Source organism: Anser cygnoides, chromosome 10 (assembly GCF_040182565.1).
Source record: "Anser cygnoides isolate HZ-2024a breed goose chromosome 10, Taihu_goose_T2T_genome, whole genome shotgun sequence".
Taxonomy (NCBI): Eukaryota; Metazoa; Chordata; class Aves; order Anseriformes; family Anatidae; genus Anser; species Anser cygnoides.
In genome coordinates this window covers 15,123,797-15,145,775 of record NC_089882.1, presented here as the reverse complement: position 1 = coordinate 15,145,775, position 21,979 = coordinate 15,123,797, and the positions used below count along the sequence as shown (strand labels likewise).

The following is a 21,979-nucleotide window of genomic DNA, read 5'->3' as shown; positions in this document are numbered from 1 at the left end:
TGGACAGTTTTGTTAGTTTTATCACATCTGGCTTGTTTGTTCTATGTATTGAAGAGATTTTTCTTAATGTGTACAACTCCTGGAAGCAGACCTCAGATTGTAGTATATTTCATATGTGTTAAGACCATCTGATGGCATTATTAATGCAAGTAGTAATTATAAAGTTTTCAGATTTGTTTGGAAGGCAGACTCCGTTGTATTTACTATATCCTAATTCTGTTCAGTTTCTTAGGTTTTGTTTTGGAATACTGTATTCGTCCTCCATATAGTTGAATTTATTATCAACCAACCTGAAATTAACACATCTTCATGTTCATTTTTTGTTTTGTTTCAGGCAATCTCATCCTACTGCAGCTCGTACTAGCAGCACAGGGTCACTGGGATCTCAATCAGCAGCAGCATTATCTGCACTTTCCTTGGATTCACTTGTTGCCCCTGACACTCCTATACAATTTGACATAGTATCTCCAGTTAGTGAAGATCTGCCTGGTCAAGCAAAATCTTCAGGGCAGGCAGGCAGGTAGAAAATGTAGAGAGAAAAAAAAAAAAAATCCCCAAATAAATATTAATTAAAAAAATATATATATGTTTAGGCAGCAGCTCCAACACACACATTGCCTCTGTCCCTAATCTCTTTCTTGTCAAAAAATTTACAGTGACCAGCAAAGCAAAACAAGTATTTTTTGGTTAAATTCAGTTGTAAAATGTGGCTTATTTACATACATTAGATTCAGAATGTTATTTTCTACTTTGCAGCAGCTCTTCTTACTTTATCAGATAATGATTTATTTATTGATTTATTTTAATCATTTGGTTTAACAAAGTATTTTCCTTTCCTATTGCTTGCTTACCCAGCAGCTTGGGTTATTTCCTCTTGAAAATTCAAGAGAAATCTGGTAGCCCTGCTTCCAGGTGATGATGGCATACGATGACACTCTTCTTAACCTGAAAGGTGAGTGAAAATGATCTAGGCTTCTAGAGTAATCTGACATACAGACAAGTTAAAATTGTCTAAGAGCTCATCCCAAAAATAAAAACCCTTTTTCCTGTTTTTATAATTTTTTTAAACCTTCCCATTCAAAAATAATAATAAAACCCTGTCAATCTGCACTGCATTTCTGGAACTGTACGTATAGAATTCAGATGCTGAGAAAACTTTTGCAGATTCAGCTGCTCTTGTAGAAAAAGAAAAATGGCTGAAAACTAATTGATGTGACTCTAGTCACAGTAATGTGTGTTGTATTCCCCTGTCCTCTAGATAAAAAACGTTCAGTTGTACCACAGATACATAAGAGTTAAAATGATATACATTTAACATTTTTTGACATTTTTGTTGTTGTTGTTTGGTATTACAGGGGATAATCAGTTGGCTAATTAGACCTGTGGGAACATACTGATTTAAAATCAATCTTGAACTGTATTTCAGGAATTGAAAAGCTTAATATTGGAGCTAAATTAAAGTCATCAGTTATTCTAAAAAAATCTTATTTTTCATAGCAAAAATGATTCAGAGTTGTGCTCAGTATTTTCAATTAACCATAACCATACACGATCAGTAAAGAATAGTGTTGCCATCTGTACCAAACACTGCAACTTTATAACTATTTTTTTTAAAAAAAAAGGCTTTCCTTACTTTCTGATACTGATGACATATATTTAATCTTTTTTTAAATTTTTTTGTGAGATCCTGTGAGATTTTGCATTTACTGTTCCCATCTAGTCTTAAATGTCCAGAAGAATCTAAGTGATAAAAGATGCTAATAGAAAGAATTTGTCTGTAGTATATTTACAGAGGTCAACATCCACTGGGAGGATTCTTGATTGAGTCCATGTTATTTAAGCATTGTAGCAATGCAATCTTGACTTCAGAGTTCAATCTAGAACAATTTTATTAAACTGGACATCTCTTAGTTAAGATTTCTGTCATGTAGACATAATTTTTCTCTTTGTTCCAAAATTTGCTTTTAGAATGTTAACCGTTGAGAGGTGATAGCTTCATCACTCCCCTATTAAAACCTAATTTGAAGTTTACAAACCCTTGACAAGAGTTTTTGAGCTGCCATTTAGCCAAGGAGAAAGGGTTTAGAAGTTTTAACTGATTTCCCATTCCCTCTATTCTTTTCAGCATTGCTATAGTGTTACTGAAAATGTAGACTTGGAAGCCTAGAGTATTTTCACTTTTTGTTGTTACTGATAGCACTTCTGTCTTTGAGAGCCAGAAACAGACACATTTCTCTTGACTCTCTAGGAGTAAAACCCCAGTGATGTTTTCAGAAAGCTGCATTTGAAATAAAACCAGTGACTTTTTTCAGTAAGTAATTCAACAGCTTGAGACAGTGATGAGAGATGTGGTGCTCCTATGGAATAATGAAAGTACTAGCTTTAGGCTGTAATTCCTGAATTCTATATTTCATTGCCTAAAACTGTACCTTTTCAAATATTAACAAAGCTTTGACTTGGGCTTAATTCGAGTATAAGAAATACCATGTGAGTCAAATTCTCTGTGGTAGTAATAAGACAGTAATACCTGGTACTTTGCCCATAATCATTGTATTGCATCTTTTGTATTCATGAAATCAAATGAAAAGATATGTGACTCCTTTTGGTGAATCTGGAGGCTCAAAATCTGAAACAGAAGGTTAAAAAAAAAAAAACTTAAATACAGAGTGAATAATAGAATTTACAAATTAATTTTGTGTTTTCATCTGTACCTTCTTATTTAACAACAGTTTTAGAGTGCTTAGTTATATTACACTCGCAATGTATTATTAGACAAGTTAAATCAGACTGTCTGAAAGTCTTGTTTTGTTTAATCACTGTATTGCATCTTTTGTATTCATGAAACCAAATGAAAAGATATCTGACTTGCTGTTTAGTAATTGTACCTGTAATTCATAAGTACAAGCAAACTCTTCTCAAGTTATTGGAAGCCTGGAGTTTTCCTGACTGCAGTCCATCTTTGGTCTTGGAAGAAGTAGTTTTGAATGGAAGACCCAAAGTGGAGATCACTTACTCAGTACTTCTGTTTCTCTTAGATTCAATTCTTCATCAGTTGTTTATTGTAAGATTTCTTGGCTCTATGGCGGTGAAGTCTGAGGGAAGTCCAGACGTTGTTTATGAATCAATGTGTTAAATACTAGCAGCTCGGGCTATCCATAACATTTTCCGGATGACAGAATCACATTTATTAGTCACTTGTGACTGTTTAAAGTAAGTTTGCTTCTGACTTCTACTGATGTTTACTTATAATCTTCATTCACTTTGATAAAATTTACTTTCTGATTTGTTCTTAAAAACAATTTTTAGGTTAATCAATCCACAGACACAAGTTACAAGACTACGAGTAAGTAACTTTACATTTTGAGATAAATACCCAGCAACATATTTCTCTTACTTTGAAAATATTATGAAATGTTAGTCAAAAATCACTGACAGAATGAAATTTCCACAAAACTTTCCATGAAAACTGGGAGACAGATGCAAACATCTAAACATAAACAGAAAAACACTAGAAAATCAGGTTTAAGGGGAGTGATCTTAATAGGAGAAATAGGGTTTTGAAACATTTTTTCCTGTGATTTGATAGGGTAAAATCTTAAGAAAATAAGAATATTCTATTTTAATAATGTGTTTGTTTTGAAATATAGATGTGGTAGAGAAGTATCATTAACATTGGAGTTAAGTAAGTTCAGAAGTCCAACGGGTTTTGGTTGGTGTTTGGTTTTGTGTGTTGTTTTTAATCCATAATTATGTTTAGTGTTGTATGTTTTTTGGTTGTTTATTTAATTTTTTGCAATAAATATACATGGAAAAAAAAGGTGGAATTCTTCATAGCATATGAAATGTGGCAAACTTAATTCTTCAGTATTAGCAATCTTTATTTTTTGTATTTCGAAACTCTTCCTCCCCTCTCTGCCCTTTGTTTCTGCACAGTTTCAGGTCCGTCATTTAACTTCTTTGGGTCCTTTAAAGATGCTCAACTTGTCAGGAACTCTAAATTATCGTTTCCATAAAAAGAAATCCTAAGCGTATGAAGCCTTTCTAATATTTCAAGCTGTGTTTTTTTTTTTCCCCTTTTCTTTCTTTACCTTTGTGACACTAAGTTCAACAGTGCCCCAAAGCTGGGAGCTATTAAAGGTGAGATAAAGCAACGGAGCGAATGTCTAGTATTCTAAATGTGTGCAGTTAAGTTTAGGAAGAACTCTTATCCTGTCAGTTTATAACACTTGCAATAGGGACCTTCAGAATTTAAAAACTTACCCTTTTTTAAGTTTTAAAAAAATTATTTGAAATGTCTAGTCTGACTTCTTTTAGGAACTGAGAATGCAAAGTATTTTTATTGTGACAAAATAATAAGGCTATATGGATTTTTATTATTTTTTTTGCTTCTTTGTTTTCTTGCTTATATAGTTCAGGTGAGCTGAACTATTTGCAGTTAAAGTTTTAGAGAAGTGCACCAAATACTGAAAGCTTAGTCAAAAATGCAATTTGTATATGTGTCTGTTTTTTAAAAATAAAAATAAATAAAATGCTTGTTTGCATTTAGAAAGATGACTGAATCTCATGGCAAACGTAATTCCCTCCTCTCTCGTTTAAATCATTTAATCTTTCCCTTCTAACTTATTTTTTTGTTTGGCAGTTGCATGTCCAGTCAGATTGTAAATTTCTCTGGCGTGGTTGCATGTTTTTGATAATAAAGTAATGTGCAGTACAGTGAAACTTCATATAGAAAGTATCTGAAACCGGTTTTAATATCTCCATATTTGATCCCTTCTGGCAGTTTCCTTTGCCCAACGTAGTCTTGTATGCTACGTACCAGGAGAACAAGCGCCTCTTTGCATTTGTGCTTAAAACTTCAGGAGGGAGAGTTGACAACTGCCAAACTTCCGTCTGCTATATATTTGAATCAAATAACGAAGGGGAAAAGGTATTGGTGATAGTTATATTTGTATCGGTTTGGAACCTGACATGGATTCCAAGATGTTAGATCCAGTCCATTCAAGCTGGCTAAGTATTTTGTTTATGTACTGAAAAAGAGTTAACCTGATAGTACCACAAAATGTTTTAATATACTGTCATATCTGACATGACAATATGGTGTATTTTTAAAGGCATTTTTTATTAGATTTTTACAGATTATTTCAAATCTGATTTGTATTTAGGTTTGTGACTCCGTTGGACTGGCAAAACAGATAGCTTTTCATGAAGAACTGGTAAGAATCTTTTTTAGGGGAAGGTACCCTCATGAATGGAATGGGGATGGTATATTTAGTATGTGTAATAGAATATATTCTGCAAGATGCTTCTAGATGCAGTGAATGCTGCTGTAGAGTACTTGAAGGGATTTGTTTTATTGAACTTAAACCCGAGATAAAAAGACTTTGAGCCATGTTTACTTTGGAACAATATTCAAGATGACTTCTTAATACCTTTACCAAACATACCTGTTCATTAAGAGAAGACTAATTAAGTGTTTAATGGTTTTGAACAAACTTATATAAATCAGTACTGTATCAAACACGTCAGACTGTTGTCCATTACTTTTGTTTACATTTTTACCCTTCAGGATCGAAAAGCATCAGAAAAGGCAAAAGAAATAGTCAAAGATAAACAACAAAAAGAATTAAGTAAACAAAAACAAATCAAAAAGGTACGTTATTTCTTAATGCTTTTTTTTTTCCTACTTACTATCTTTATTTTCTAGTTTTTTACTTCCAGCTACAGTCTCACAGTCTTTAGTACAAATTCACAGAACATTGTGGAATGAAGTTAATTGTTGAAAGTATTTCCTGTGCAGATTTTGTACACACAGTCATTTTTAAAAAGAGCTCTTCTGAGGAGATAAACCACAGAACACCTTTATAGGTGCACTCAGGAGCAGTGCTTGAAAGACTATCACAGGCCCAAAATAAAAACTCTGTTGTCACATGCATGAACTGCTCCTTTTGTGGCAAGTAACCATCTGCCATGTACCGAGGCTGTTCGTTTGCTACATAGTGAGGAACGGGCTGCAGGCTGTAGGCCAAGCTCTTTGTTCTGACCTGCTTTTTTTTATGGGTTGCTGCTACAGATGTGTTAAATGCATTAGCTGTTCTAATAATGCCAGCTACTGAAACCAAAATATTTTCGTTTCCTGCTTGTTCTTTTAACTCCGTCTCTACAAAGCTTGTCCATTGAAAATATTAAAAGACAGTTTACAAATCAGAATAATGGTATCCTGTTTCCACTTTAGACAACTTTAAAATTAGTATTATTTTGCTGATTTCTTCCCCTTTGCTCCCCCCTCTTCTCGAATTAGGACTTAGAGGAGCAAAGCCGATTGATAGCTGCTTCCAGCAGATCAAACCCACATGGGGGAGAAGGACAGTTTGTTGTCCTTAGAAGTAGCCAGTCAGAAGACAGCAATTTAGGAGAAGATGGAAAGAAGAAGAGAGAATCTGAAACCTAAGGTTGCCTACTTAATTAAAATTGGAATCATGGATTTAAGTTCTACAAGTAGTGAAATGTAAGTGGAGGGTCTGTTGTATAAAAGACTTCATGATGTGTAGACCCTTATATGCCTTGATTTTTCTTTATCAATTAAGTGATTTCCACTTTCATGTCAGTATAATTTCTCTTTTGTATGCCAGATAAAGCATGGTGATGCTACCATGTTTATTACAAAATTGTTTTCTCAAAAAATTCTCTGCAGTATGGAAAAACTCTTATATTTTTTCCCTTTTACCTGCCTACGTAATTGACTGCTTTTGAAACAAGACTTAAACTCTCACTAATCTTAAACAGTATGGTGAAATTTGTTCTTTACACAAGTATGCAGAACACATTGTTGGAAACAAAAGTGGATGTCCAAATAAGGCAGTGCTAAGCTTTACATAACTTGTTGCACATAGCTGTTCTTAGAAAGAAAAATCCCTATTAATATCAATGAGATGTGCAATAGTTCTAAACAGAAAGATCATATTTTTTGTTTCGTATTGTATGTCTTGCAATTTTTTTTTCTTTTTTTTTTTTTGAATATAATACTGGAAGGCTTCTTTGAACAGGAGAGAAAAAAATACTTTGTCAGACCTATATAAGAGCTGAAAAGATGCAGTTGCACTTTGCTGCATGAGGAATGTATAAAACATTCCTTATCAAACAGTAAGAATAATGTATGTATTCTTGTAGCACAAGTGCCATGTTCTTGGTTTTCCCCACTATATGTGATAAAAAACTGTAAGCCTTTGAGTTCACTTTCTTATAAAAAAAACATGCTTAGCGTTGCAGGAACATCTTGAATTTTATCATTTGAAAAATCTTCTGAATCTATAAATGCCTTGCTACCAGTACACTACGTTTACTGAAAATGAGCTAAGGCTTTTAAAGCCTTTTATGGAGCTGTATTTTGCAAACAGAAGTAAAAGACTATGCTAGTCTACATCCTAGAGTCAAATCCCATAACGTGTTTTTCAAAGTAATGTCTGTTTACACCTCGTAAGTGTGAACTCCATGGTCCATACCCTGTGTAATATTTATTTTGTATAATACTAAATGTGCATTCATCTTTTGATCCAGAAGAGAAAACTTGTCTGAAGAAAGAAGAAATATTTATTTTTGCACTAATTACTGTAAGTACTAAACTCCAATGAAACAGTTGTCTCTCTACTAGGGGCCTGAAAGTAATAGGAAATGTAAAAAGAAAAGAAAATACTTATATTCCAAGTTGTATTATAAGTTATGACTGTTTTACAGTTTATTGCAGGGTGTTTCTGGTGTTCAGGAATGGAAGCAATTTTCAGAATATTTCCCATCAGCTGGTGATGGCCCAGTCCTTCAGAGCTAGAGTCAGTTGGCACTGATAAAGTAAGTAAGGGAGGAAGCTCAGGACCTCTCTGCTAGACATCTGTAGGTACACAGAGGGAACGCTGTCCTTAACTCTCCTCGCACACATGAGTTGTGGCTAATAACGGCAATCTCCTCCTGCTCTTTCTGCTGGAGATGAAAAGTTCTATGCAGAAACTTAACTGCATCTGACTCCTGTTGCAGAAGAGAGAAGGGAGCAGTGCCTGCTGCAGGAGTAAGTCTGCTGCGCTGGGGCTGCTACTGCAACAGGAGCTAGAGCAGCTCCTGTGATGCCGCAGGCCCCATAGCATATAGAAGGGACTGAGCAGCCATGGAAGTGGTCACAATATTCCTGCCTTGAAAGAGGAGGTGGCGTGGGAGGCTGAGCAACAACAAGACTTGAGGCTCTCTTACTGAGGTAGTTAGCAGCTCCAGTTCCAGCATGTTTCATCCCCAGTGTAGCCAGTTGCAGAAGTACCTGCTTTTGGTGTTGCCCAGTCAGGCCCAATGGCATCAGTCTGTGGCCAGATTTGGCCAGCACACTGTCACATGGACCATACAAATCTGAGGCTTTTTTTTTTTTTTTAAAAAAAAAAACCCACCTTAAATGGCATTTTTATTTTATTTATAGTCTTGTATTCTCATCTCATCTGTAAGAGACTGTTTTTATTCTTTCGGAAAAAAAGTACAGAAAGGCAGCAAATGCATCTTTTTTCTCCTTTTTGTGCCTAAATACAGACTTACAAATAGTTGCATGGCAGTCAGTTTCTGGAAACTGATCTAGTTTGTGTTTCTTTCTCTTATGGTCTTTGTTTTTTGCACTATTTCTGCTTTCTATCAATCAAATAACATGCCAACATAGCTCAAGGTTATTGTGTCTTCCTTAAGTACATGCTGAAGACAAAGTAAGTGTGAAACAGCTCAGGAAGAATGTGATTAGTGGTATCCAGTTTCTAGAAGCTAGTCACCGAGCTGTCAGAGTAAGATTAGCTGCAATAGCCACCGCTCCACGGGGAAAACGGATAATAGATGAGCAATCCCACCAGAAAGCACTGCTGACAGAGAATGGATATATTTTTTCTTGACCCCTACCATTAATGTCTTAGATTTAAGCATGTAACTATGAGGAGGAAATCAGGAGAAAAAGATGAGACATGAAATAACTTAAGGAATTTTTCAGATTCCACTATTTATGACTGGAATTACTTCATTTTTAGCTCAGGCTTTCCCATCTATTGCCATTAAATCTAGTTTTCTAAAACAGTGTAGGAGTGAATTGCATTTCACTTGCAGTGGATGATTCTTCTCTCATAACCACTGAAAAGAAGAGAAATTAATGAGGAGAGCAGTGCTTAACAAAAACAACGAGATAACGTGAATGAAATCAGGGTTTTTTGCTTGTTTAGGAGACTTTTGCTGGTATAAAATGAGTAAAAATATAGAAATACATCCAGGAGAGTGACACAAGCTACAGGAGCAAATGGCAAGTCAAGGAAGATCAGGACATTAAAGTAGAACAGAACTAATTCATTAAAAAATATTTTTGTTAATTAAAAAACATAAAATGCTTAATATTTACCTTGAAAGTACAATTTTTAACATAAACACCTCAAGTTCTCCTGGAAGCTACTGGGGTAGAATTTCACCGCCTATTATTGTAAGTAAATTACCGATTGGTTTCTGTTCCCATAATTTATTTCTCCTGATTAATATTTCCTGTTACTTTTTAGTTAGGGACTGAACTTCCAGGCACTTTCAGCTGAAGCTGTAGTTTGCTTCATGTGAACCTGGTATTATTTCAGAAACTATTTTTTCAAGTACACAATTTTGAAAGGATGTTGCATAGGTCAGCAGTGTTTTTTTAGGACTAAGTTATGTTGCTAATTCCAGCCTAATGGTTACTGCTGTTTTTTTTCCCCTTGGGTAAGGGATATTAAGTTTATTACACTATGTAGACCATGCAAGTCTTGCTGTCAGTTGTTTCAAGCTACCTACGTTCTTTATGTATATAACGTCATGAATATCAAAACACATAAGAAGCATGGGCAAACTATGAAAATGCATTTTATTGCATTACAGATAATACCTAGCACTCCCTCTATAGCCAGGAATATATTTCTTGAAGTCTAAACTAGAGGACAAGTTAACGGTCATACGCAACTTAGCCACAGAGAACTGGTAACAAGTGTGTTATATTAGCTAACGTAGATTTGATAGTCTATTATTTCCTTAATCTTTTTAGGTTTCAAACTATATCAAGACAATTTACTTACTATCTAACAGTCACTAATGTTTAAGAGTTCAGAAATATTTCCCTTCTACAATCCAGTCAAATTTCATCTTTATATGGATGTGAACCCACAGCTAAAAAAAACCTAATACTGCTAAACCATTTATAAAGATGTAATTGATGTACATTGATATAAAGAAACAAAACTGACTGTGCATATGTTTAAGGTGAATTCCGATGAATTACAGTTGCACAGAATGTAGGAGAAGCCACTGGAGGAAGTTTTGTTATATAGTCTTTTATTATTTCAGAATTCAGAAAGAGAACGAAAATCTGCCTCTGCTTACTGAGTTTAACTGAGATAACATCTAGTCTAACAGCAAGAGCTGATATTTTGTATTCTTTCCTTTGCTCTGTTTTATAAAATTTCTTGCAAGTCAGTCAGTCTCCAAGGCTTTTTTGCCTTGTCTGTGTGCATCATGTAAGACTTTCTTAAGACAACAGTGGTGATTGCTCTCAGGTAAATGCTTCCAAAGCTTAAGCTGCAACTGTTTCAGGAGCAACTCCAAAAAAAATGCAAGCATGGCTTGGGACAGCACTGTGAAAGGAAGCTAGTTCTAGAGAGAGCAATCCAATACATAGTGGATGAGACATGTCAATACCTGAGACTGAGATGCAGAACTAACCTGTTTCAGAAGTACTGTTGCCTTGTTGAAACACTGGTGTTTCACGCTAGCTGCTATAATAAGCAGGCATCTGTAGCTGTTAATCCCAGTTTAATGCTTAGGAAGTGGGATCATGTAACTGGGTGAAAAAAAAAGAAATCTACTTATGCTGCTTTCTAGAACTTTGCTGTAGGTCTTCATAAATAAAACCTCTACTTCGTGGCAAGAGAAAGGAAGGTACAAGATTTAAAAACAATTATGTCCCTTCCTGGTTTTAGTTAACTTCATGGCTTTCAACCAAACCCTGAGTTTAACCTTGCAGTTGGAGGTAGCATTACATGTTATGACAGCCTTTAACCTAGCAATAATGCAAGGTTTACAGCCCTACCTGTGATTTTAACAGTTCTTTAAATTTTCACGCTAAGCATTTAAAGCAGTATGGCCATAACTTTCAGATATTTTATATTCCACCATATTCATATAGAATGGGATCACCAATACTTACAGTTTGAGATTGTCCCCATTTTCTTCAGGGGTAAGGGGGGGAAATGCTGAAGCTTCATATTCCTTAATATACAAATGAGATAAAAATCCCCAAAGAAAAAAGAGATGCATAAGGTAGTCTTATCCACTTCAACATTCCCTCCAAATTATAGAGCTAATAATTAAGTGCAGTTGAGGTTGGAGGTTCCCAGGAAGTTCTTCTGTCCATAAAGATCATACTCCTTGTATAGTATGTAGTCTTTCAGGCAGTTTGGCAGTGGAAGGAAGGTCATGAAGACAGGACAACGGAGACGCAACCGACCCATGCATTCCCGTATCTTCAGCCGACAAAGGTGCTTTAGAGAGCGAGGATTTGCTAGAAATAGGAAGGTGAGATTGATAAGTTATTTATTCATTTCTGTGCAATTATTTGCCTACACCTTTCAAAAACTTTGCTCCAGATTTCGCCATATGTTCTTTCTGTGAATTGATGGATAAAATCAACGTGACTGTCCCTGGATGACCGGACCTGTCAGGATCTAGCATTTTTACCTCAGCCCATGCCTTTCTCAGTTATATTTACAAGTACTGTCAGCTAAAGCAACAGACTGTGTTTCTGTCAAGTTAGCTAAATGTATGGTAATGGAGTAGAAGTAGTCTAAGTCAAGCAAACATACTTTAACCCCAAATAGTTGTTCAATTTTCTCTTTCAACCTGAAGAAGCTACTAAAAGTAGAATTTTTACTTACTGCTTTTTAATCTGTGTACAAATGAAAAGGACAGAGTTAATCTAGACTGGAATTCCAATCACTTAGTTAAAGACAGTAATTTATTAGTTATTCCATCATCTTGAGATGGGGGAAGAGCTTTTCTCCCCTTGAAGAGGATTGTGTTGTCTACCTTGTAATTGAAGTTCCCCAGTACTCCACATGAACTGTGCAGTCTGTCAGACTTCTGAAAGGGACTTAATTTAAATGCTACACAGACTGAGTTTTGTTGCAGAGATACCTTATTGTCAAAACATAACTTTGGCCTAACAAGGGTCAAGAATAAATAAAAATAACACCAACAACAAAGGTCCCAATCCCAGAACAACTTGCGTGTCATTTCACACCTAAATATCAGATACTTACTTAAAATTGAATTGATGTCTGCCCAGAGTTCCTGTTCTTTGAGAACTGCTTCTAGCTTCCAGCAGATGTTAACGTGATCAACATAATCTAACATTACTCTCACCACTTTCCCAGAAAGATGCTTCAGCCATGACAAGGTTATCACTTCACAGAACTGAGGGAAAAAAAACGTTTAATAAGAAAACGTTCAATACTCCTGTAAATGACTTCCCCCTCTGCAGGACAAGAACAATTATTTAACTTAAGCAGAACGCTAGGAAGAGCAAGTGTTCAGTCTGTTAGAGGAGCTTTAGAGGTTGTCACAGCTTGTGTTAAGCCTCACTAGTAGAGTCTGAAAATCTGAGAGACTTATTCTGTACTATACCCAAAAATGAACTTAAACAGCTGCATCACTAAGTGATTAAACAGAAGTACTACCATTCCCTAAGAGAAATGCCAAACCCTCAGTTGGGAATTTAAACTTATGGACAGTGCTGGAGGACACCTATGTCCCAACATGCTGAAGAGGGAACCTGCCAGCCTGGTGCATGCTGCACCCCTTTATCTTGGGAGTGGAGGGGCAGGCACTGATCTCTTCTCCCTGGTGACCAGAGATAGGACCTGAGGAAAGAGTTTGAGGTGCAACGGAGGATGGATTCAGGCTGGGTATCAGGAAAAGGGTGGTCGGGCACTGGAACAAGCTCCCCAGGGCATGGCCCCAAGCCTGCCGGAGTTCAAGTGACAATGCTCTCACACACATGGCCTGATTTTTGGTGGTGCTTTAGGGACCCAGGAGCTGGACTAAATGACCCTTGTGGGTCCCTTTCAGCTCGGGGTATTCTATGATTTTATGATCTTCAGGTTAAATAAAGATTTATTACATTCAAATGGACTTTACAAAAAAATACAGTAACTCTGATGGGTGTCTCTAGGAACCTGCTTAGGTCAATCCAGGTTTGTTAATTTTTGCTCAGTGTTTATCATGCCAGATTAAGGGGGTTCCTACAACAGGCTTCCACTATTAGTGATGTGATACAAGACAACCCAGCGAGCCACCATGCAAGTCCCTGCTTTCACAGCATGGACAAGACTGCCCTGGAGAGCAAATTCTGTACTTATCAACAGCATATCATTAGCTGTATTTTCACAGTTCTATAACATTGTTTATGATAGATGTTGCCATGAAGCCTCATTCATGACAGCAAACTATCTAATTTTGAAAACTTTATGTGTAAACTGTCTTACTGTTCCAACATTTCCTTTTCAGACAGATCACATTCATTAGTACGTTTTCACACAGTTGTATGAAGGCTACTGGCAGTAAAACACCAACATACGAAGCCACCTTATACACTTACCATTGTGTCTTTGATAACAGTAGAAGTCCATCCATCAGTCACGTACTGTGAATGGGAAGTGTTTCCCTGAGGGCAATCAAAGCAGCTGTGCACATCGTAGCCATAGTTCATCAGCATTCTCAGCATGACTTCATCTTTCAAAGCATACTGTAGAGCTGATGGGAAATGCGTTGTATTCACTCTGCAGAAGTAATTGACATTAGCCCCATGTCGGAGCAGTAGATTCATCAACTCATAGTTGCCCATTCTCAAGGCTATTTGCAGACAGTTGATGGGATCTTGGTTTGGCAAGGCTCCAGCATTCAGCAGCAGCTGTGTTGAACAGATATCCCCATTTGAAACAGCAAAGTATAACGCTGATTTCCGGCGGTCATCGTAGCCTTTGCGAATTCTTTGATCCAACATAAAATTGGCATCAAACCCAGATTTGAGAAGAAACTCAAGGCACTGAGGATGAGCTCCTGCTGCTGCTGAGTGAATCGGACTTATTCCACTTTCTTTAATGGCATCAAAATTAGTAACTGGAACTAAATTCTTTAAGGCACTGAAGAAGATAAAAAAAAAAGAGAGAGACTCTTGGAATCTGAAGCACACTGGCTCACCTACATCAATCTTTGAATTTTTGTGTTGCTGGGCTTCAAAATTTATCCTGACGGTATTCAATGTCTTAATTAAGAAATCAGTACCATGGCATGCTATACCTCTGCATTAACTTTAATTGCTAAGAATTAAATAGTTAGCCAGCAATGGATACTATGACTTTACACCAGCTTCTCATAAAATTGTATACTATTATTCATGGACAGCCCCGTCCTTGCCAGAGGAATAGTTGTTCCATCTCAAAAAAAAGCTTTCTGTGAATGTTGAGAGCAACGTGTTGTTGTTTAATCTATAGGAATCAAGGAATTAATACAATATATTCTAATATTAATACCTACATAGTACAACATAATGTTTAAATTAATACATGATATTTAAAAATAGTTTAAATATATGTATTAATAGAGGAATTAAAAATCCTTAGATTCTTAAGCACCATGGAACATTCCCAGTATCAAAGAGTTGTTTTTTACTTATTGGTTGCGATTTTAACATCACTATCTTCCACTGACTTTCATGTCTTTAAAATAGGGATAATCCATATCTCCTCAAACTATTAAAGTATTTAGTATGTTTCTGTTCCTATGATAGGATGGAGATGAGATTTATCCAAAGAGAGTATGTTCATCCTAAAATGGTGAAGCTTTTATCCTGATTGGTCTCTTACGTTCAGACACAGAAAACTCCTATTTACTTGGCTAGAATTTTTTTCAACAAAACTACAGATTCACCACCTGCTTTGAATATGGCAGAATTCGCAAAAGTGATATTTTTGATGTCATTTTTAGTTGGTTTTTAAGTATATTAACTTACAGAAAGTGTCCTCTATATGCAGCTCTGTGGATTGGCAAATGACCTGAGTGCTTTGGTACATTGGCATCAGCCCCGTATTCTAGCAAAAGGCTCAGGGAATCAGGATTTCCTCCTCCTGCTGCTTCAAATAATACAGACGAACAGTCCATTGCCTGTGAAAGAACATCAGCACCTGAAAAGAAGCATCAAGGATGTTCACCGTATTCACTGTAAATTTTCAGCAATAATTAGTATCTCCAACCCTTCTCCTCCAGTGACAAGATATTGCGAATTCTGTTCTTCACCACATAAAACCATTATGTCATAAGCTTTTATGCTGGATCCTTGATTTTAAAAGTGATTATGTAATCTGGAAACAGGAAGGTCCAAATTACTTTGAACTCTATAACACAATAAGACCTGATAGGAGAGCATTACGCAAGCAAGAGGTTTAGTTCTTATTCATAAAAATAATTTTTTTTTGGCTTACACACAATGAATTTCAGCTCTCCTTTACAAAGGCCTAACAGATATAACAGGAAATGTCAGCGAATCCAGTATCAAAACAGGTCATACAATCTAGTCCAGTGCTGCTGAGCATCACATATAACTTCCCACCACAAAAGTCTGTCAGGCCTTCCCTCAGGTTAGCTGTCTACCTGAGAAAACAACATTGCATATTAAATAAAAATTACAACTACTCACTAAGACATTAATGTATGGCTTGAATATTACAAAAGGTGTAGTCTTTTTCAGACCTTAACTAAATCACAACAATCCCTGGGGCACAGATAGCATTTTACTTGCTTTAGTAATGAAAGTTACTTTTGCTGATAACGCTAAAGGCATGTCTTACAACAACTGGTTATAATCCAATCACAGAGCTTTGCAAAGACCAGTAAAATGTGTGTAACTAGGATAACTATTTTAGAGGTAATATATATAGATGTCTTATAACATGAAATTTAGATACTAAGAATTCTCCAGGCATACCTCAATCCATGTGATTTGGGATTTAAAAGTTTCAAATAATGTAAGACATAATTTAGTAATCACCCAAAAATGCAAACAAAACTCTCCTGCAATGTATCAGTTTTGCAAAGCACTCACTGCTGACTATAGTTGGCTGTAGAAAAGTAATCTCTCAAAATATTTATTGTATATTTGTTTCTGTTATCATCACAGACTGTATAATCAATAACATAACAATCCTTTTATTTCCTTTCACTTCTGTAAGTGAAAGAGGATTCACTTTGTTCCATTTGGACTGTAAACATTTCATATAACATGTGTAGCTTACAATTTCTACTCACTGGAACAACAGTGAACCTATATGTTACTAAATGAATCTACTGCATTTTAAAACAGGTCCACTGTTCAGCTGAGGTTGGAAAAAACCTCTGGAGACTGTCCGGTCCAACCCTGCGCTCAAGCCTTGTCAGCTACAGCAGACGATCCAGGTCCATGCTTGGCTTTAAGGATTTCCAAGCACTTCCTAGGTTTCAATTTGTGTCCATTGCCTCCTGCCCTTAATAGGCACCACAGAGAAGAAGCTGCGTCTGTTTTCTTTACAACCTCCCCTCAGATATTTACGACATTGGCAAGATTCCTCTGCCCTGAGCCTTCATTTCCTGTAACATCCCGTATAATTGTCTCACCTTTTTGCAATAAGAGTTCCATGATTTCTGTGTGTCCAGCTTGTGCAGCCAGTGCAAGAGGTGTGAGCCCGTATCCGCTGCGAGGGTCAGGATCTGCTCCAGAACGAAGCAGAAGCTTCACCAGATCCTTTCTGCCTAGTCTGGCTGCTTCATGCAAAGCAGTCCTCTTGTGAACACACTGCAAATTCACTTTTGCACCAGAATTTATCAACAAGGTGGCAATCTCATATGAATTGTATTTAATTGCTGTAAGATAATAATAATAAAATAAAATAAAAAAAAACAACAACAACAAAAACATTAGCCAGACTGTTAGCCCACACTGTTCCGTGCAGCATGGCTTCTGTTAGGTGGCAGCCTAGGAATGCTCAAACTGTTCCCACACTGCTATTTATACAAGAAGCAATGTCACTATTTATACTGCAAGAAATGCCAAGCTACACTGAAAGGTTTAAGTTTTCACCACGTTTGTTCTTCGTTTTCAGGATAAAAAAACTATACAAAGGAATAATTTTACGGTAATCTCTTTTCCTCTCTCTACTCATCTGTCGTGTTTGCTCTTGTAACAGAATGCAAGGTTTCCTGCCACTAGATGGAGTTCATATACATGGGCTTAATCTAGTCAGAAGCCGGCCTGCTATAGTTAAATTTCATAGGCAGTTACCATAATACAAAAAAGTTTACAATGACTGTGCCATATACCTTCTCATCTTAATAAGCCTCATCTGTCAAGACAGTAAGGAGCTTTTAAGAGTGATTTGCGTTGGCTCCAGAAAATGGAATTTACAGGCAACACCTTCCTCTCCTCTCTTTGATCTTCCTGGCTGTGCAGGACTGAATAGAGTGCCACAGCTACCTGAAATAGCATTGACAGCACACTGTAACCCGTGACGTTCCATCATCTGTAACCTGTGTGGCTGCTTTAGGTAAATCTCATACATCCCCTTCTTTGGGGATGATGTACTTTAATATAGTGCACTTAAAAGTATCTAGGAATATTCTGCATCTTTTCTAAATGGGTAGCCCTGAACAGAAGCTTTAGTCATTTCAAAAGAATGAACAGAGAGTCCTACAGATGGTTCATAGGATTTTTCCTCTTTCTTTGACTATTGTTTTGAAAAAAGCCACCCTTCTAATAGGGAAAAACTTACAGGTTTGTTCCATAAACTTACAGAGCTCCTTCAGAACTCAGATAATGAGAACAGACCTTCCTTTTATTGGCTAGAACTCAGCAATAACAATAGCACAGTAGTCCAAATCAGAGGAGACAATGTACATAGAAGTGTTCTGAAAATCATCTTGGCAAAATACTAGGACTGGTTCTTTACAAATCAAGGCTTATAGTACTTGTACATGACTAAATTAAAATGGCATCCACATGGAGAGTGGTATGAGCTATAGGACTTTCTCCTTAGATTTAAAAAATTCAAACAGAAGTGAATCAAGAATTTTGGCCTGGCTCACCTCATCACTTATATGTGGATTAATTCCAGCAGTGCCTGAACTGCTTTATGGTCAATGTAGTGCTGGTAAATCAGGCTGCTTTGCTACTACTTTTGAAAATCAAAACCAATTACTCTGGTGGTTTGTTTGTTTGAGAAACAGGAATTGATACAACAAAAGTGATACCAGGAAGTAGAGAATGTGAACGTTTTATGCCCGCAGACATGAAGAATAGTGATAGTATGAAGAAGCAGGGGGACTTGGTTATCTGGCACAACTACATAAGTGATGCCAAGGAAAGCAGAGGAAGACACTCTAGTACTTTATGAAGAAAATTATTTGATTCTTTAAGGAAAAAGATGCGTGTTCAACCTGAACCTCAAATTTGTTGCAACTGATAGACAGAAAAAAGGTCACCTGGAGCTCCTTGCACTAGATCAGTTTCTCCTAGCTCTGTGCTTTCCACGCTTCAATAGACCAATAAGGACAATACTTTAATAAATAATGCTAAGAACCTTGTAGTGACAGTTCCTAACTTGGAATGTAAGCTCATTTAAAGCCTTAGATCTTTTAAGAAAAACAAACAAACACATTAAATACTGAGATTAACATTTTTTGCTCCTTACAGCAAAATATTTTAGATACTGCACAAGTCAAAGAAGTCAAATTGCAACCTAAAACATTTAACTATAATCTCACTTCATTCCCTCATCTCTCCACCCCCAAACAAGATATTCACCTACAACTAAAGGAGAGTCTCCCTCTTCATTCTTAACATTGGGATTGCAGCCATTGAACAGGAGAAAGCGGACATGGTCTACAAAGCAATTTCTTACTGCCACCAAGAGAGGTGTTTCCCCTTTAAGTGTGGTCTGTTCCCACGTAATGGCACGGGAGGCTGAAATACAGAAAAGCAGAACACATCTGAAGCTGAATTCTTCAACAGACCTGCCTTTGTAATACTTTTTAGTGGAAAACCAGGAGGACTCCATACCTTTGAACGTTATTTCAAGGATGTTCATATTTAGCTGCGATGCAGCTTCATGCACGGGAAGCCAGCCTTGCTGATCTGCCTCCTCAAAAGCAGAACTGTGCCTCACCAGCTTCTTCAGGACCTCTTCTTGGCCTGTGATATTTTGAGAGAGAGACACATTTGATTACTCATCATAAAACAAAATTAACGCAACTAATATATTGAGTGCTATTTATCCAAGTGTATCAAGAATAAAAAAATTATTTTGAGAAAGCAATTTTTAATCTAGCGGTTGTTTACATGAAAAACTGCACTTAAATCAGCTGATCAAATACATAAAATGTATGCATTGCTCAACAATGCAGAACCAAAGTGATTCCTAGAGTATAGGCTTAGTGCAGTGTATTTGTACTTAACTGTCCGAATTGCTGCAATTATCATTCCATGTTCTTTACTGGCAACAAACTGGAAACTGCATAAACACAATAAAAATAAAGTGCTATAATTAATGAGAAGTTCAGGATATAATTATACCTTAACTTACATACTCAAGACTAGACCACGTTAGCTTTCTTTGAGTTATGTAGGTTTTGTCAGACTTTAACACATTAAAATGCATTTTTGCTGGTCTGCCTGTGCCACTAGAAATATTGGGTTTCCACCCAAAGACCACACCAACCTATGTCTTGTATCACATCCTAATCTACCTCAGTGAAGCCTTGTACTCATCTAGATATTAGATAAAACATCACCTGACAGCTTCATACATTCCATATTTTTGAGGAAACACATGTACTTTTCCAGGGAGAACTCAGAACAAGCAAGCTACAGGTGGTTTCTAGTATCCATGACACAAGGCCAGACATATAATAATGCCAATAAAACACCCAAAACAGAACTAATAACACCTTACCTTTCATCCTCTGTTGCATTGGCACTTGTTTCATTTTTATGCATATCTTGTAAGCTTTCCTGAATAGCTTGCTGGGTAGGGATTTCATCATCAGAATTATCATCAGATATATATACAGCATTATACATGGCCAATCAGCACAACTTGGATCACCTTTTTGTAGGAAAACACTGCTTTTTAATTGGACACAGATGTTAAGTCTTCAGGTTATGTCTGCAGTAATAGAAACAGCAATTGTTTTTTTTAACTATCAAGAGAAACAAAGCATAGCCTAAAATAAATGAATCAGAACTTCTCCTTCTCAAGCTATTGTCTTCTCCCAGGTATTTAGTCTGGAACACTGCAAAGAGAGCTGTTCTACTCTAGAACAGAATAAAGGTCTTCTAGTCCAATAGCATGTGCCAGATTTTATCTCTATTCCACAGGCTGAACATACAGAATAGGTACTTCATCTGGCATTACTACTAGAAAGAATAAAAATAAGTAAAATACAATTTCCAGATAGTTTAAATAGTCCTCCCCCATTAAATCTTTCAGACACTCAAATACCACAAACATGCTCTGATGCTTCCTTAATAGGAAAGCAGATCTGCAACAAAATTTGGGATGTTTTTTCATTTTGTTCACAGAGGGCCTGGTAGTGAAAAGTAGCTGAAAGATACGAGATTTATTACTAATACCTTTTGCTCAACGTGTTTCAACAAAGATATCATTGGAGCCCTATCTTGTAGTCAGAAAAAATACTGCAAATTTGTGCTAACATCATGTACTTCAGTCTTTCAACTGAAACAACATCATACTCCATGGCTGAAAAAAGACCAAACCTGCCACCTTATGTACATCACCTGCAGCCATTTGGCAGAGAGAAACCTACAAGTGTGCATTCTTTGTTAATGCATACTTGTACTTGCCTAACAGTTGTAAGGGATATATATAAAAATATTGCAACAATATAAATTCAAATATATGCAGAAATCAGAAAACACTGGTGTAATCACAATGGAGTTAATAATAATAATAAAAAGCTTAAGAACATCACCACAGTTAAAAGAAAAGAAAAAGAAAATGTTTACCAAATTGAAAGGATTCAATTAAGAACGTTTTTAGGAATCTTTTAAGATTATAATACAAACAGTGTAGCACAGAAATCCAGTTTATACTATTCAAGTCTAAATGTTCAAATAAAAAAAATTAGAAAATCTTTACACTCAAATCGATCATTAAATATTATGTGTGTAGATGTACACTTTTTATATGCATAATCTGTAGCCCTATTCCTTTGTATACTTGGCTATGTTACTATAGATTAAAATCAAAGATGTTCTGTTAGACTCAAACCTTTCATCCATTTTACCTCATCAAAACTTGCACTTCTGTCTTTCAAGAGAGTTGACCTGAAAACAAAACAAAACACTAAAAATACAGGGCAAAATAAAATAAAATGAACAAATAAAACCGAAGACAAATAAATAAATGAGAAAATGAATAAGCACAGCAAAATGAAGAAATGTCAATACAACACTTGGAATAATCCTAGAAATGTCTTAAAGTCGAGCAGCAGTAACTCATAGCAATCCTGCGTCGTTTCATTTGTTATGCGATCCACCTAATGTGTGATTGCAAGGCCTTGCTCTGTAATTGCATATGTATCAAGAAAGAGAAATTTAGTAAGAAAACATACATATAAGTATCTATTAGCATTCAATTATACCTATAGTAGCACAATGTGTACATAAACACTTTTTTAAAAAGTACTAATTTTCCTAGGAATTGAGAAAAAGCAGTTTTTCCTCACCTTGTGGAAGGCTTCACACTTTGAAGAAGTGATTATTAAGTTGAAAGCAATATTTGCAGGCTAGAAAATGATCTCAGTAGAGTTTGTGTCCGTTAATAGCTCACTATAAATAACCTATCATAAGATACTCTGGGAC

General features: G+C 36.2%; 3 protein-coding genes across 5 annotated transcripts in view; 1 reads left to right on the top strand and 2 right to left on the bottom strand.

The window, feature by feature from the left end:
- The first annotated feature begins 858 nt into the window (after positions 1-858).
- Positions 859-8,405, top strand: LOC106037994 (DCC-interacting protein 13-alpha). Of its 2 annotated transcripts, XM_067002978.1 has the most exons (8): positions 859-952; positions 2,249-2,311; positions 3,036-3,210; positions 3,307-3,343; positions 4,781-4,927; positions 5,163-5,213; positions 5,567-5,650; positions 6,299-8,405. In XM_067002978.1, exons 3-8 carry the CDS (start codon positions 3,170-3,172, stop codon positions 6,446-6,448), a joined length of 510 nt encoding a protein of 169 aa, XP_066859079.1. In that variant the 5' UTR covers positions 859-952; positions 2,249-2,311; positions 3,036-3,169; the 3' UTR covers positions 6,449-8,405. The 2 variants fall into 2 exon arrangements, with proteins under 2 accessions (XP_066859079.1, XP_066859080.1); XM_067002979.1 differs by lacking the exon at positions 4,781-4,927.
- A 1,464-nt stretch (positions 8,406-9,869) lies between these two features.
- Positions 9,870-20,181, bottom strand: LOC106037997 (dynein axonemal heavy chain 12). Of its 2 annotated transcripts, XM_067002977.1 has the most exons (9): positions 20,049-20,181; positions 19,556-19,607; positions 19,157-19,292; positions 18,902-19,060; positions 16,720-16,965; positions 15,083-15,254; positions 13,670-14,213; positions 12,333-12,486; positions 9,870-11,575 (listed from the first exon to the last, which is right to left on the bottom strand). In XM_067002977.1, the coding sequence occupies exons 1-9, from the start codon at positions 20,174-20,176 to the stop codon at positions 11,382-11,384; spliced, it is 1,785 nt and encodes a 594-aa protein (XP_066859078.1). In that variant the 5' UTR covers positions 20,177-20,181; the 3' UTR covers positions 9,870-11,381. The 2 variants fall into 2 exon arrangements, with proteins under 2 accessions (XP_066859078.1, XP_013039654.3); XM_013184200.3 differs by lacking the exons at positions 18,902-19,060; positions 19,157-19,292; positions 19,556-19,607; positions 20,049-20,181 and having other exon boundaries at positions 15,083-15,234; positions 16,720-16,853.
- The window catches only part of DNAH12 (dynein axonemal heavy chain 12), a 70,267-nt gene continuing 68,449 nt past the window's right edge, over positions 20,162-21,979 (bottom strand). The window contains exons 74-75 of the mRNA XM_048071678.2: positions 21,403-21,442; positions 20,162-20,261 (exon numbers count right to left, since the gene is read on the bottom strand). Of these exons, the coding sequence (XP_047927635.2) occupies positions 21,429-21,442 (14 nt within the window). The 3' untranslated portion in view covers positions 20,162-20,261; positions 21,403-21,428. The remainder of the gene's footprint in view (positions 20,262-21,402; positions 21,443-21,979) is intronic.